Raw genomic sequence first — 16,659 nt, forward strand, 5'->3', positions numbered from 1 at the left:
AGACCAACAGATCCCTTGTTGTAATAGGGTGCTGTAATAGGGTGTAATAGGGTGCTGCAGTGAATAGTTTAGTGAATGAAACAGCTTAGATAGACCAACAGATCCCTTGTTGTAATAGGGTGCTGTAATAGGGTGCTGCAGTAAATAGTTTAGTGAATGGAACAGCTTAGACAGACCAACAGATCCCTTGTTGTCCTTAAATGTTATGTTATTATCAGTAACTCTGATGAAAATGGATGACAGAAAGTCTGAATAGATAGAAAAAAACTTAGTCATGGGTTCAAAATCTCTTGAAGTGATCAAACAATTAAGAACTTATTCAACAACCCCCATTCTCTAGCACTTGATACCAACCTATTTAATTGACATTAACTCTCTCAAAATGCTAAAAACTGTAAGGGATTATTTCAAAACATATCCAATAATGCTTCATGGCATTAACTTAATGCCCTCAGTGTTAGTACATTCAAAGATACAAACGGCTAAATTTAAGGAAATTGTTATTGAACAGAATGTATAAGGCCAGATTTTTTTCTCAGCTTATGAACTTTTCAGAACTGAGCAAACACAACAGTTTGTTATTCTGCTTTTATGTGGAAAATTACACATACATAAATGTAAATGGCTTGTCATGATTTCATTATGTTATTGTAAATACAATTTTTGAAAATTTGTTTACCTAGTGAGGAGCACATTTGACATAGTTTTATCTTTTGCCTGAAACTGCGTATGTGTTTAGTATCTTTTGTTTTGTAAAAAGTTTGTGTTTATTTGTGAAATTTGAGAATAACTTGTGTTTTATTTACATTTTTTGTTTTTATCTCTTTCAGTCAGCCTAGTAAAGAATCATTAGCCGAATATACGAAAAAAGTTGAATTTCTTAAAGGAGTTATTAACGCAGACAAACTTGTAAGAACTACCTTCATTTGTAAAACTTCTCTTCTGTAACAACAAAATGTAGTTGCTTGTGGACAAATTTTAATTATTTCTAATTAGTCAGATAAATCTAGATCTAGAACAGGTTGAGTTTTGTGTAAACCTTTGTAAGAGATAAGGGAATTTTTGTGTTTCTTTTAATTTTGTCGATATTGTGAAGTTTTTATTTCCTCCATATTGCAAAGTTTAATCTTATTATTTTGTTTATTTTAAAGAAAATAACGATATCTATAAATCAACAAATCAAATATATCAGGAAAAAGTTTGTTAAAAAATATTCTCTGCGACCTGACCTTTGTAGACATTTGTAAGCCCACTTAATGTTGTGTATGAAATAAAAAATTGAAAGAAATATACTGAAATGAAAATTATTTTACCAAACTTCCACTTTTTGATGAAGTTATGTAATTTAAATTATATTAAAGCTTTCAACCAGTTTTTTGTAGGTGTGGTTGAACTCAGTGTGTTATTGATCAATATTCTGTATCTATGTTATGGTTCTAGCCTTCAGCAGTTGAAAAAGCAATGGCAAACCAATTGTTATTCTCTGGACTTTCTTCTTCGCCTAATTATTCTCGAACAAAAGAAATTCATCTTCAAAATCAGTCACGTTATACCCAGGAGATGAGAAAAGAACTTTTTGGCAGTAAAGATGCAGATACTGTACCTGTTGGTGGGTTGAGAAGTTCAAAGTAATATTAGTAGTCTTATGATTTAAAATATTGTATCACGCCTTAAGTGAGGAGATGTAATGTAAAATGTTATACAGATTCCTTTGTATAATTAGAAAGATATACCATAATTGATAAATAATATAACTATTATTGGAGGAATCGAAGTGGGGTAGTAATACTAACTGAACTGACATTTTTTTAGGTGATTATGGAAATCTGTTTTTTCTTTTACAGATTTTGTTTATTTTTTTATAAACGTTTTTCTTCTCAAAAAGTTTATAATCATTTACAATGGGTGACAGAGTCAAAGCTTAAACTAAAAATTGTCTAATTTTATTGATGATTGTTGGTATATTGAATATTTTATATTATTTTAAATGTTATATTACCGTTAGGTTATAAAATGAAACGAAGGTCGAACTTAAGAATTAAAAATACTGTCTTTTAAACTTAGGCTAAAAATGCAGAGAGAGAGAGAGCAGGTAGCCACAGAGTTTAAAAGTGCATGAGATAGCCCTTAAATTTTATTTATCTTCAAATCATATACGGTCAGACTTGTTTTCTTAACTCAAACTCATCTGTCTGTAATAACTCTTCATATGAGTAATAATGAAATAAGTAAATATTTTTATGTTATTAAGATAAAACCAGTACACTCTTAGGTCACTAGTAAAGCATGCAATATTACCCATTATTAAAGATACTTATGCAGTGAACAACAGAACCGTCAAATAGCCTATTTTTATAATATTAAAGTGTCATTTATATGGTATTATTCTTGTAAATGAGAATTAATGAGGTCACTTACAAAACTGGACATTTAACATAAACTGTAACAGAAAGCTAGAATCTTTTTTTTAACCACATTTTTAAAATTAGTTTTTGTTCAGTTATTATATTATTTATATTTGTAAAAAAAATACTTACTTTTAGTAGAATGATGGTTCAAGTTGCTCAATAAACAATTGTGATATTTGAAAACTTGGACTCGGTAGTTGTTACTTCAATTAAAAATATTACATCCATTTTCATAAAATTAATTTCTCTTGATTAAGCTTTGGTTGAGATCAATTTAAGAAAACAAAGAGTGCAAGTCATGATTTTTGTATTATTTGAAAATATTGTTTTGTCATTATCTAATTTTGACCAGTAGATGGCAGCAGTGATAGTATTCGTCAGCGAAAGAGTCCCTCAGACACATCACAGACAGAGGATTTGGATTCTGTATTGCGATATCATCATAGTGTACAGGAAAAAATTGCATCAGAAATGGTTACCTTAGCACAGAGTTTAAAACAAAATTCTTTACTGGCTGGACACATCATAAAGAAAGACACAGAGGTAAAGATAGCATCTTCTATCACTAAAAGCATAAGTATCAGTTAATTACTGTTGTTAAGTAACGATAAGTATAGCACATAACATATTAAGTTGCTACTAGTGTTTATAGATCAAAAATATGCAAGGACTTGAGTGGATTATAATGTTTGTAGATAAAGAAAAGTGTTACAGTGGGTTACTGCTGTTTTTAGATATAGAAAATTGTAAATGGGTTAAAATGCTGATGTGGAAAGTTAAAGACAGAGTGACAGAATTGTTGTAATTTTCACTAGTAGGCTGATGCAGAAAGATATATATATATATATGTATAATAGTTAAGAGAAGCTTGAGAATTAATGATATTTGAGAGTTGTTGTAAGTAGATATAATGATATAGACAGTTGATGGTATAGTTGTTGTAAGTAGATATAATGATATAGACAGTTGGTGGTATAGTTGCTGTAAGTAGATATAATGATATAGACAGTGGTATAGTTGCTGTAAGTAGATATAATGATATAGACAGTGGTATAGTTGTTGTAAGTAGATATAATGATATTGACAGTTGGTAGTATAGTTGTTGTAAGTAGATATAATGATATAGACAGTTGGTGGTATAGTTGTTGTAAGTAGATATAATGATATTGACAGTTGGTAGTATAGTTGTTGTAAGTAGATAAAATGATATTGACAGTTGGTAGTATAGTTGTTGTAAGTAGATATAATGATATTTTATAGACAGTTGGTGGTATAGTTGCTGTAAGTAGATAAAATGATATAGACAGTTGGTGGTATAGTTGTTGTAAGTAGATATAATGATATTTTATAGACAGTTGGTGGTATAGTTGTTGTAAGTAGATATAATGATATAGACAGTTGGTGGTATAGTTGTTGTAAGTAGATATAATGATATAGACAGTTGGTGGTATAGTTGCTGTAAGTAGATATAATGATATAGACAGTTGGTGGTATAGTTGTTGTAAGTAGATATAATGATATAGACAGTGGTATAGTTGTTGTAAGTAGATGTAATGATATTTTATAGCTAAGTTCCTGTCACCCGAGTTAAACATTGTCCTGGATCATTCCCCTTTGGTGTCACATGCATTTTCTCATGGAAGAGATTGCATAATTGGATATACTGTATAGATGATAGCAATTATCTTAACTATTGTTAAATCTTGACACCTCAAGCACATATATATATATATATATATACTTCCTATTCTGCTTTCAGATTAACATGAGTGGCACATAAAGTATGTAGTTTCTGTACTGTCCCAATCTCATTAATATTGATTTCAGATGTTTCTTTGTATCTATAAAAGCTCTCTCTCTCTCCTTAAAGAAAGCACAGCTGTCTGTAAACACAGTTTACTCTCAAAATTTTTAATGGTTTTGATTTTAGTGAAGGTAACTTCGTTTTTTACATTATATTTGGTCTTTTTTTTTTCAACTTGGGGAGAATCATAAATTTGGATTTAATGATAGGATATATATATAAAGAAAAGTTTCATGTACTTCTAACTGTAGAAATTACGTACTTGTATTATACAGAAGTATTTCAAGAACATTGTTCACATACTAGTTGCTTTATACTTTTAAGGTCATAGAAAAATCCTCCAAGTTAGCAGATAAAAATTATGGACAGCTGAAGATTGAAAGTGACAGACTCGAGAAACATGCTCACAGATCCTGTAACTGGTGGTTGTGGCTGATGATAGGACTCGTTTGCCTGACATTTTTATGGATGATTATGTTCATTCGTCTGTTTCCACGTCGTGTATGAAAGGTTTAAATAGACATGTAATGTAATGTAAATAAAAATATACTTTTAATGAATTAACACAGACTAATTTAAATGTTTGGTAATTCGAAATGATGTTTCTTGATGTAGGTTAAAAGGGAAGGTTTCACGTAAGTTAGTGAAACTCAAGAAATACTAAACTTTATATGAAGTGAAGAATGTCAGAAATTAAGGTTACTTAACTAATTCTCATTTAAAAAAAAAACACACCTAAAAACACAATTTTATTATTTTTAATAATAAGCATTTTTCATGTAAAAAAATTTATCAACTTACAAAGAAATCAACTACCAGTTGTTTTGGGATTTTGCATAACATTCTTGCTCATGATAGAGGTTTTGTTTTATGTGTTCAGATATAGTTCTTTGCAGGGACTGTGCTGGGTAAAATGTCTACCTAATTCTGATATATAACGATATAAATAAAATTACAGTTCACTAACCTAATCTAGTTCACACCAAAACAGTTGTTGCTGTTCAAACAATATAAATAGACCACTATTGTGTTTGTCATATCCCAGCTGGCCTGATGAACCCTGGTATTTGGTGAAAGGCCCCATCAGCACTGGATATAGTACGTATAATGTGGGTGACATATTATTACATTTTCGTTACTTTTTACTCGTAAGTTTTTATAATAAATTACAGCAGGTGTTTACAAAATTATATCTGGCTTTGATTGTGAGGCCACTTCAGTTCAGGTCATGGTAATCATTTTATTTTTGAAAATCTTGCACTACAATGAATTGTTATTGAAAAGAGAAGAAAAAATATCATGATTTTTTGTATGAAAACTGACAATGTATTAGTTTAGAACCTGGACAAATGTGTATGAAGCACACCAGTTAGTTTTGTTGTTCCTTGTCAGTTTACACATTCATGTGAACATTTATATAATAAATCTGCTGTTTAGGAAACCACAAGGCATGGAATGTCTTTGTTAGTAAGAAACCTCAAATAAATAAAATAAAAACATTTAGCTGAACAGCATTATGTGTTCATATTGTAAACAATAAAGAAACAAAGAAATGACTTAGTTTTCAGTAGCTTTGTCCATAAGTATACTAGATTAATAGATAAAACACTATTATTTCACTTTTTTTATAACTTTATTATGTCATGTATTGGAGGGTTCCTCCTGGCAAGGTGGTTAGGGTGCTCGACTCACAACCTGTGGGTCGCGGGTTCAAATCCTCGTCCCACCAAACACGCTCGCCCTTTCAGCAGTGGGAGTGTTATAATGTGACGGTCAATCCCACTATTTGTTGGTAAAAGAGTAGCCCAAGAGTTGGCAGTGGGTGGTGATTACTAGCTGCCTTCCCTGTAGTCTTACACTGCTAAATTTGGAACGGCTAGTGCAGATAGCCCTCGTGTAGCTTTGTGCGAAATTCAAAATAAATGAACAAACCTGTATTGAAAAACTGACTGGTTCATTCACATAAGTAAAGTGAAATTTTGAGATCACCTTAATCTTAGTACACAGTCACTAATTAATGCTTATCACTGATATTTGTCACCGCAGATACAAATGTGTTATTCTGGGATCTTGTCATCTTTAAGGAGACTGTCACAATAACTTTTGTTCAATTAGAACCCATAGTAAGTGTCACATGAACCCTCTTTTTGTAACAAAGAATGAACATAATTATATTACCCTTCTAGTGAAACTGACTTCTTGTATTGCTTCATCTTGTATATTATGCTCAATTAGGGCCCAGAAATCTGAGGTTAAATTGACTGTTCGTTATAAAAAAATCTAAAATAATTTTACCCAATTTAGGTGATATGCTTTTAAAAGTGCTTCAATTATAATATCTTTCAGTTTCATGTCTATTACTTCATGTAATAGCCCAAGGAATGCTTGGTAAAATTTCTATAACAATGCAATGGGAGGTGATTACAAAACAAAGTCAACTGAAGGATAATAAAAGTTAAGAGACAAATGTATATATATATCTTTTGGCTTAAGCAAGTAACTACTGTGTAAAGAACATTCTTAAAATTCCTTGGTAAGTTCCATGCAACACCATATTAAATACAAAGTGAATTTCAAAAAACAGCCATATATTGCTGAGAAAATGCTCACAGTAGGCATCGGTGTAATGTAGTGGTTTCCAAACTTTTTTCACTGACGAAACCCTAACACACTTACCTTGATTTGTGTGACATCTCTGCTGCTATATGCACTATTTTTTTTATGTTCTTAATTATGCATCGTTTTGAGTGAAATTAAAAAACCGTGTGTAAGATGGGTCATACTTATATTAATTAGCATAAGATGCATCATGAAGCATAGATACTGCCAATCATACTGGATCACCATCATCATCATTCTTCCTAGTCCTCTTCAACATCTCTAGTGTGTGTCTAGCCCACGTAATGGTTCAGTTAGATAGATACTATGCGCTAACCATTGATGATGTTCTGGTGTACATTGGATGCTCTAGCAAAACTGAATTCAAAGCAAGATGTAACCATCCCAGAGCAGGGTGAACAAATGGTGCAATGACACATCGATTCTTCTAAAGCCACAGCCATGTTCTGCACACTCAACAATAAACATGCTCATGAGGACAAACCATCACCATTCTTTTCATGTACTACCATCTCGTTGGAAGAACCTGTGAGGGAGATAACCTTTGTCAAACTACTTCACCAGCTACATTAACATCATAATAACCAGAGTAACCAAAGGTATCAATACACAGTTATACACTGATATTAACATCATGATACAATACGCCAAAACTGCAGCAGGAAATAAAGCTAAAGAACATTACGTTCGAATGCTCTACCTCTTATCTGCTCTATCCAGAATTATGTTCTCCTTATGGTCAACATAGGTATTATGCAGCTAGATAGGATCGAAAAGGTACAAAATAACTGTTTAAGACCGGGCCATTTCCACCAAGGCCTTACTACACTTCACAAACCTCAGAAGTATTGTACGTCATCAACAAAGCTTACAGAGAAATTATCCACTATAGCCTTGCAGTGCAAATGTCATGAATTTCATCACTGAGCCACTGCCCTTTTCAAACTCCACAACAGCCCTGCAGAGACCATCAGAGGATTGTCTAAAAGCTACCTCAAAAGATATTCATGGATGGACAGTGTCATACATATCCAACAATGATATAATTAGTTACTATACCAGATTTGACATCACTAGTATTTGTGGAAATAAACATAGATAGAAAATATAGAGATTAAAGAAGAAAATGACTGTCAGTACTTAAAGACCATGATGGACACTCACCTGTCATCATAGCTACAGATCATAGATATGCCATAGATAACGAGAAGGCTAGTTTGACAATCGTCTTTTAGAATAACAACATTCTGTATACGGCTGGTGGAACATTCAAGATTTCCATAAGCAGGGAAAGAAGCCTGGAAGCCATAAAGTAACCTTTTTTTCTGAATTGCTGAAAGCAAGGAACCAGAAATAGACAGTGTCACCAACAAATTATTTGGGACTAGCTTGCAGGCAGTACTGCATTAAATTCTTAGTAATTGTTTCTCAGAGGGATGGCAGAAAGCAAAGCACATGTATGGTAAGACCATCACCTGGACGTATGATAGAGCTGACAAGTTCACAAAAGAAGTCACTATATCAAAATCCAGAACAATTCCACTGGCAGGACATCGACCTCCTATGTACTAGTAAGGCAAAAATGGCAACCATGGAAGGTTTTCATTGACATTTTGAGGGAATGAGACTGCTGGAAAACAAAGTGCTTTATAGTGTAATCAGTAAAAGCGAAAGCTAGGGAATCAATATGTATGTAGTCAGAAAGCCACCAGCCTGAGGAGCATGGTATTAGGTGAAAGGCCTCGTTGACATTCACTACAGCAGATATAGAACGGTTGATTTATTGTTATACATGTTTCTTTAATTATAAGTTCTTAAAATCAGTAGAATAATTCTCTTTTTAATTCATACAAAGTGGCCAACCTCCATTTGAGGGGTCACTGCCTGTCAATGCAACTCCTGGGTTTGTTACCTCGTATTCGATTAAACTGGGGTTATATAAAACTATAATTTCTATGATGTAGAGTAGACCAGGACACTCATCAGCCATCAATATGCATGGATATGTTGTTGAAGCAGGTGTAGGTGCTGCAGGTATGATATGCAAGTATGCTATGTGCTTCCTACCCCTTATTTAATATTTTCAAAAACAAAATGTATTTGCATATTGAGTAAGTAGTCTAATTGAGAATGTTGGTCAAGGGAGCCACCAAGTTTCTCTTGCCCTGTTTACCTGCTGAACTAGGTCTTTCAACCAAGATGTCACGCGCATCTTCTCATCAGAAAGATTCCTGTAAAATGGAGCATACAGAATAGAAATGGATAGTGATCTTTTCCACTGGCAACTCAGGTGATACTCCAAAGATACAACATCCCATATTTTGTAGCAAGAGAGACCTGCATCCTGAGAAAAGTGACACTGTTGTTTTCCGTATATAATGCCATGTTTTTTTCAGTCTGGAACATGATGATTTGATTTAAATGCACGATTTGATCTGAGAGCTCTTCAGTAGAAGTGGTATACTTGTTTTTAAACATTGATTGTTCTTTGTCTGAAATACAGATTATTTCAATACGTTTAATTTGTGTCCAGTTCACTCTTTATTTTTCATAGAAGTTCATCAAGATAGAAGAATTCATATTTTTGTTCTTCAATATATTTGCTATCTGAACTTCTTGTTACTCTACAGCTCCTACCCGATTACTCTGAAAGGGAAATCGGTGCCATTAGAGAGTACAACACAGGGCCTGTCACATCTGATCATTGTTAGACTCTCCAGGGTTGAACATCACAGGGCCTGTTACATCTCGTCATTGTTTGGCTCCCCAGGGTTGACTATCTTCCAATTCTACCTTTTTATAATTTTCCAAGGAGTTCTATAGTTTTTTGGTCTTATGATCAGCGCTATTACCAGCAAAGTTAAAGATACAAATTATACATATTATTAAATGTAAAAGTGTTTCACTTTGTCTGCGTATGCTCCCTGTAATTCAGCAGTACTATGTGGGCTTATTACGCTAAAATTCGTCTTTCGAGCCCTGCGGTTGGCACAGCTCAGAGAACTCACTATCTAACTTTGTGCATAACAAGCTTATTAGAAAAGACAAAAATAAGCCTGAATAGTCGTTGTTGTTTTCCTTAAGTTGATCACCTCGTTGGCGTATTAAATTTTTGTTTTTTTATATTTGGGAGCTTCAATATGATTTGTAAGGAAAAGGTGCAATTTGTTTTATTTGCTTGTAATAACTTAAACAAAAAATAATATGAAACTAATCATTATAAAATGTTTAAGCACGGTTAGTATTGCATTTCTGGATCTCCTTCTTTATGTTGCACCTCTGAATCTATTTCTTTCTTTTTTGTTTTTGAAATTATCTTATTAGAATATAGTCCCCTGGTGGGTTAGTACTCAAATTCGGGTTTCGATTTGGCGCGATGGGTAACGCGCTGATTTCCCCCTGTGTAGCTTTACGTTTAAAACAAACGAACTTATTAGAATACCCGAGTGGTAAGTTTACAGACTTACAATGCTAAAATCCGGGGTTCGATTCCCTCGATAGACACAGCAGATAGCCCCATGTGACTTTGCTCTAAAACAAATAACAACATCTAATCTAGATTACAGGTCATTAAAAAATAAACAGTATGATATTTCCCTACCACTTAGTAGAGGGTGCTACAATCGTAGGGTATGTAATATCAAATAGTTAGGTGAAAATTACGGTTGTGTTCAGAACGTGAGAAATATACGTTAAGTTTACTGTGTTTGTATTTTGGGAAGGGGTTATATTTACTAACCTCACCATGGTTTGTATCTTGTCGTTTTTCAAAAGTTGTAATATAGTTTTGCTACTTGCATTATTAGCTTATCTGTTTCATCTAGCTTCAGCAGACTTGTTGGCAAGATTATTTTTTGGAAGCTCTACGAAACGATTGGAAAAAGATTCAAGTCCAACTGAATATAAACTTTTATTGATTTTAGCGGATGGATGGCGTTGGGATTATATTGATAATGAGCCTTCGCTGAAAGGTTTTAAAAGATTAGCAAAAAGCGGTGTTAAAGCAGAATATGTGAAACCGATTTTCCCGACAAGTGACTACCCAAACTGGTATACAGTCGTTACAGGTAAATACGCTTGTATTGTTGTAACTATAACTAGTATAGTATTACTATTAGTAATCTGGAAATCAGTATAACGTGACTTTGAAAAAATATATTACCATGACCGACTTGAGTGAATTAAAAGTTTTATTTTTACGTTATTAGCATAACTGTGGCTCATAATACATGTATGAAACTTTTTATTTTCTAGCACCTTTTAACTTAGTTTTACTACCAAAACTGCAACACTAACCAGCAATCACTGAATTAGTTACTTTGCTAGCATTTATTTTGAACCCTGACCATATTTATCAACACATCAGAACAAACAGACAGCTGATGTTTGAGAGTATTAGCCATTCTACTTGTGGCCATTTTGTGTGTGCTTTGTATTAACACTAACAGTTTTTCATCCTTCTCTACTTTCTTAAATAAAGAAACATTCCAACTTTGTTCTTATTTTAACATAGGTAAGCAGAACAACATTAACCCTACATCAAAGTATTTTTCTCTCAGGATATCAAAATGTACAAGTAGTAGTACTTAGGCTCCAGAATTTTATGCAGAAATTTTAATTTGACTGCTAATGGGGGAAGGGCACATTAAACACATGTTATGTATATGTGTGTGTGTGTGTATATATATATATATATGCATATAATTATTGGGGTGGGGGGCTGCTTGCTTCCCCAGCATATGCTATATTGTACAGACACTGGTGTTAATAAGTTTTAAAAAAGTGTAAAACATTTCTTTATTAGTAAAATATATAACTTCTATTTTTTATAACTTACAGCACCTGAAGTCTTCTTATATCAGGCTTGTGGTTGTTTTGTTCTTATGTTGCCGAAATTCTAATAATAATTAGAGAAATTAATTAAATAAATAAGACAATTATAATTCACAATTTGATATAAAAACCTAGTAATAAATTACATAATAGTTAAAGAGCAAGTTTTGTTTTATGCAAATTCCTGTTTACTTGTGTTTTATTCTAATTAGCATATAAGGAATATGTATGAAATGAAAAATTCTTTGTATACTATTATTACTTGTACTTTATATTTTTGAATTAATGTGTTCTTTTGTTAAAGGTCTGTATCCTGAGAATCATGGAATGATTCATAACTACATGTATGATAAGGAGAGAGATGAATTCTTTATGAAAGGAAATCAGCCAGGTGACTTAAATCCTCACTGGTGGGATAAAGCGGAACCAATATGGGTAACAGCTGAAAAAAATGGGATTAAAAGTGCATTATACGGTTGGAGTGGGTGCGAGATAGAAATTAAAGGAATTAGGCCTTCATTCTGTAAACCTTACGATAAGTCTAAATCAACTCTAAAACAACAACATCAAGAACTGAAGAGAAGCCTGAATGAGGCTGTTAATAGGCTGTCTAAAGGAACGGTACAGCTTGCGATTGTTTATAATGATGGAGTGGACACTGCGGGTTTGTATAGGATTTTCTTATTTATTTATTATAAATGTTATTAGCTTTTATAAAATGAATATCAACTGTAACTGACTGGGTTTGAACTGTATGATAAATTTATTTCATAAATACAAATGCAAAAATAATTTAACCAGCAAAGTAATGTTATAGAAATTCAATGTGAGTTAATGTATAATTTTTTTTTACTTAAATAAAGAATCGGTATTCAAAACTCAGCATTTCTAACTGAATTAAAATTAAGAAAGGCAAAACACAAAAATATTTATACTATTTAAATAAAGATTTATGAAAATATTAGAAACTTGGGTTTCAGCATTATTCAGTTACTGTGTTTTGTAACATTACATCAGCCAACAATTTCCATAAAGTTTTATCATTATGTAACATTAATTTAATGTGATTTGCAAAGAAAATTTTGAAAAGTGTTCAAACTTTCATTTTCTCCACAGCTCCAAGGTGTTTCATCAGTAAACAATGCACTTATCAAAATTTTAAGAATTTTTATTGTTAAGAAAATATCAGTCCTTCGTTTTAATAAATACAATTAATTTTTTTAGTACTCTTGATCACATCTTTGATTCTTTATTTTGATTACCAAAATCTGCCACACAGAAAATACAACTTTCTGTCCAGTGGTGCAAAAAGTTATTGTGTTGCACAAAAACAACTGAACTGGAATATTGTGTTTATGTATGTTTGTATGATATTCATTGGCCTCGTGTAGGGATTACATTTCATGACAAAATAAGCTGTATGTTACACTCGCTCTTTCATGTAAGAAATTTCACCATGAAAAAGCAGGTGTAACATACAACTTGATACAGCCAATGTAAGATCGATACTAATTGGCTGTATTTTAGTAGAACGCATTGTATTGACCAATTAGAACAGTCTGTCTATCTCTTTTGGAAATTTGTCTTGAAGTTCATCAATTTGCAACACATCGTCGAATCAAATCGGCTACAAAGTAAGTTTTATACATGATCAAACTGAATGAAATCCTCGTATTTGCCGTGTTGCTTATAGTATTTTTGATTTTTTTTTAAATCCACTCTTGGAATTTTAAGGATTGATTTTCACCCAAACTGTGATTGTAAAACTAAAAGAACTTTTGAGAGAACTACTATTTAGATATTTTAGAAGAGTTTTATAGGGAATCATTCCGAACTTAAAATTACCTATTTGGCCGACATAAATTTCTTCACACGCAAGCTTATTCACATATACAATTGTTTGAATTGCATTGATATCAGCTGGATATTTTCTTTACATTATATATCATTACATATTTAAATAACAAAGTTCTCTTCATTTTTCTAATAACGAGTAATCCATGTTTAAAATGTTCTTAGAATCCTATAATTATTTAATATATTTTATTTTTAATGTATAGAAATCTTAACCCTTGAATGTTGATGCTGGAAGTGGTATAATGCATTAATAAAGACAAAATTATTTCATTATAACTAATGTTTTTTTGTAGGATTTTTTTCAATCTTTATGAAAAAGTATATTTATGACGGCATCTAGATAATTAAAAGAAAGAAAAAAGAAATTTCTTAAGGTGAAATTCCAGTCTAATACAGTCTGACCTCAATGGAATGATCGTTAGTTAGTGAGAGTAAACAGATAAATTTGATTTGTTTTCATATGGTGTGTATTTCTACTTGTACAGTCTAGACAAACACGAAAGATGGTTTACAAATAAGAATTATTTTCTTAACAAAAGCTCAAAACTCAACATTAACTGTCAGAAATTAATAATAACAACTGCTATTGCAGTAGAAGGTTTGTTTTGTTTTTATTTCTGGAAAAACTTTTCATTTATGTGTTGTTTATCAAAAGGTAGATTTTATGCTATTGAAACCTGTGTGGTAGATGACTCGAATAGACAGTTAAATTTATCTTAAAAACAACTATGGGTGATATGTTATTTTATATCTGTGAGAGCTGTATTGTTAACTTTCAGGACATAAATATGGACCTAATGCGAAAGAGACTAAAGAAGTTATCAGGGACTTTGATTTTGCTCTGTTTGAGTTGCAGGATAATATTTTAAAAAAAGAGCTGCAACAGGAGGTAACTATTAAATATTTTATATGTTTTTATAAAAGTAATGCAACAGATATTTTAGTAGAGAAGATAGTTTCCGGGTAATAAGTTTAATTCCTTTTATCCACACCATAATAACAAATTTTAACCTTGTATTCTAATTAAAGGTTGAATCTAGAAAGTGACATCATTCATTCTTTAATATTTTCTCTAATTTTTAGAAATAAATATTTCTCAAAAGTTGGTCATCTTTTCGTAGGTTCAGTTTCACATTCATCATCATGGCCTGATCACAAGGTACCCCAGTCATGATCACCTCCGTGGCATGATCACAAAGTACCCCAGTCACGATCATAAAGTACCCCAGTCACAATCATCACCATAGCCTGATCACAGAGTACTCCAGTCACAATCATCACCATGGTATAGTCACAAAGTACCCCAGTCATAATCATCACCGTGGCCTGATCACAGAGTACTCCAGTCACAATGATTACCATGGCCTGATCACAGAGTACTCCAATCACAATCATCACCGTGGCCTGATCACAGAGTACTCCAGTCACGATGATCACCGTGGCCTGATCACAGAGTACTCCAGTTGCAATCATCACCTTGGCCTGATCACAGAGTACTCCAGTCACAATCACCTCCATGGCATGATCACAAAGTACCCCAGTCACGATCATCACCTTGGCATGATCACAGGGTACTCCAGTCACAATCATCACCATGGCATGATCACAAAGTACCCCAGTCACAATCACCACCATGGTATGATCACAAAGTACCCCAGTCACAATCATCACCGTGGCATGATCACAAAGTACCCCAGTCACAATCATCACCATGGCATGATCACAAAGTACCCCAGTCACAATCACCACCATGGCATGATCACAAAGTACCCCCAGTCATGATCACCACCATGGCATGATCACAAAGTACCCCAGTCACAATCATCACAATGGCATGATCACAAAGTACCCCAGTCACGATCATCACCATGGCATGATCACAAAGTACCCCAGTCACAATCATCACAATGGCATGATCACAAAGTACCCCAAGTCATGATCATCACCATGTTCCAGCATGTGGAAGTTAGATTTTAGTTTCATTAAGTGTTTTGATAACATCTCACGATATACATTTTTTTATTTCAACCATTAAGTGTTTTGATAACATCTCACGATATACATTTGTTTATTTCAACCATTAAGTGTTTTGATAATTATTTGTTTATTTCAACCATTAAGTGTTTTGATAACATCTCACGACATACATTTGTTTATTTCAACCATTAAGTGTTCCCTTTTGGATTTACATGTTGTCTCGTACAGTAGTTCAGTTTTTGAAAGGTCCACTTTATTGTATCTGGACTGTAAATTTAAAGTCCAAGGATTCATGTTTCATGTCCCATTGTTATAAAATGTACTCTGCAGTTTGGAACTATAGGTGTACTATAAGAGTGACAGCAAATAACCTCACCATTCAATTAGATAAGAGTAGCCTGAGAGTAGGCAGTGAGTGCTGTCCACTTCCCTCTAGTCTATCAGTTTACCATTAAGGATGCACAAAAAATTTATAACAAACCATTTTTTAAATTGTTTCTTCTTGTTCGTAGTATTATTAATAAGAACTTCTGAATCACGTGCCAATAAGGCCTTTCACCCAGTACTAAGGTTCGTCAAGCCATATGGGATATGACAGACTTAGCAGTAGTTTAAACACTATGTTATTTATTTATTTAAACATCTTTAATTAATATAAAAGAAGTTATTGACAAATTTATATACCGATAGATTGTTAAAAGATGTCCATCATTCGTCAGTCTTGTTTTTCCTCTATAAAATAAATACGTGTAGTTTCAGTTTTTGTTTAAAAATGCTTAACCATCAATTGAGATTTCATTTTAATGTAATTACAATATGCTAATAATCATATTGTCTATTTTAGCTAAACCTTGTTGTTTTGTCTGACCATGGAATGGCAAGTGTTCCTGAAGAAAATGAAAAAATTATCAATCTAGAGAAACACATCAAGTTGAATGATATACGTTATGTTCTAGACAAGGGGTCTTTCGTTATGATCCAAACAGAAAAGGTATGTCACCTGACACGGTAGTTAGCTTACTGAAGTTGGCTACCAGATATCAGTAAAACTTTACATATGTACAGGTTGTAGAATCCAAGGTAGTTAGCTTACTGAAGTTGGCTACATTCTACAACCTGTACATATGTAAAGTTTTTACTGATACCTGACAAGGTAGTTAG

General features: G+C 32.7%; 2 protein-coding genes across 2 annotated transcripts in view; both read left to right on the forward strand.

The window, feature by feature from the left end:
- LOC106472994 (vesicle transport protein USE1-like) overlaps positions 1-4,776 on the forward strand; it is an 8,417-nt gene extending 3,641 nt beyond the window's left edge. Inside the window, exons 3-6 of the mRNA XM_013933667.1 lie at positions 831-909; positions 1,441-1,609; positions 2,764-2,951; positions 4,537-4,776. Coding sequence (XP_013789121.1) covers positions 831-909; positions 1,441-1,609; positions 2,764-2,951; positions 4,537-4,719 — 619 coding nt within the window. The 3' untranslated portion in view covers positions 4,720-4,776. The remainder of the gene's footprint in view (positions 1-830; positions 910-1,440; positions 1,610-2,763; positions 2,952-4,536) is intronic.
- Positions 4,777-10,421: 5,645 nt separating this feature from the next.
- LOC106472992 (ectonucleotide pyrophosphatase/phosphodiesterase family member 6-like) lies at positions 10,422-16,541 on the forward strand. Its single transcript, XM_013933666.2, has 4 exons — positions 10,422-10,898; positions 11,969-12,328; positions 14,301-14,410; positions 16,343-16,541. The coding sequence occupies exons 1-4, from the start codon at positions 10,577-10,579 to the stop codon at positions 16,508-16,510; spliced, it is 960 nt and encodes a 319-aa protein (XP_013789120.1). The 5' UTR covers positions 10,422-10,576; the 3' UTR covers positions 16,511-16,541.
- Positions 16,542-16,659: the final 118 nt, after the last annotated feature.

Source organism: Limulus polyphemus, unplaced genomic scaffold, assembly GCF_000517525.1.
Source record: "Limulus polyphemus unplaced genomic scaffold, Limulus_polyphemus-2.1.2 Scaffold5794, whole genome shotgun sequence".
Lineage (NCBI taxonomy): Eukaryota > Metazoa > Arthropoda > Merostomata > Xiphosura > Limulidae > Limulus > Limulus polyphemus.

What these genes read in the sequence shown, in the direction of transcription:
- LOC106472992 (XM_013933666.2), top strand. Translation starts at nt 10,577, where the DNA reads ATGGTTTGTATCTTGTCGTTTTTCAAAAGTTGTAATATAGTTTTGCTA. An exon ending in CTGGTATACAGTCGTTACAG is followed by an intron (nt 10,899 to 11,968) that starts GTAAATACGCTT and finishes CTTTTGTTAAAG; the next exon opens with GTCTGTATCCTGAGAATCAT. An exon ending in AAAAAGAGCTGCAACAGGAG is followed by an intron (nt 14,411 to 16,342) that starts GTAACTATTAAA and finishes TGTCTATTTTAG; the next exon opens with CTAAACCTTGTTGTTTTGTC.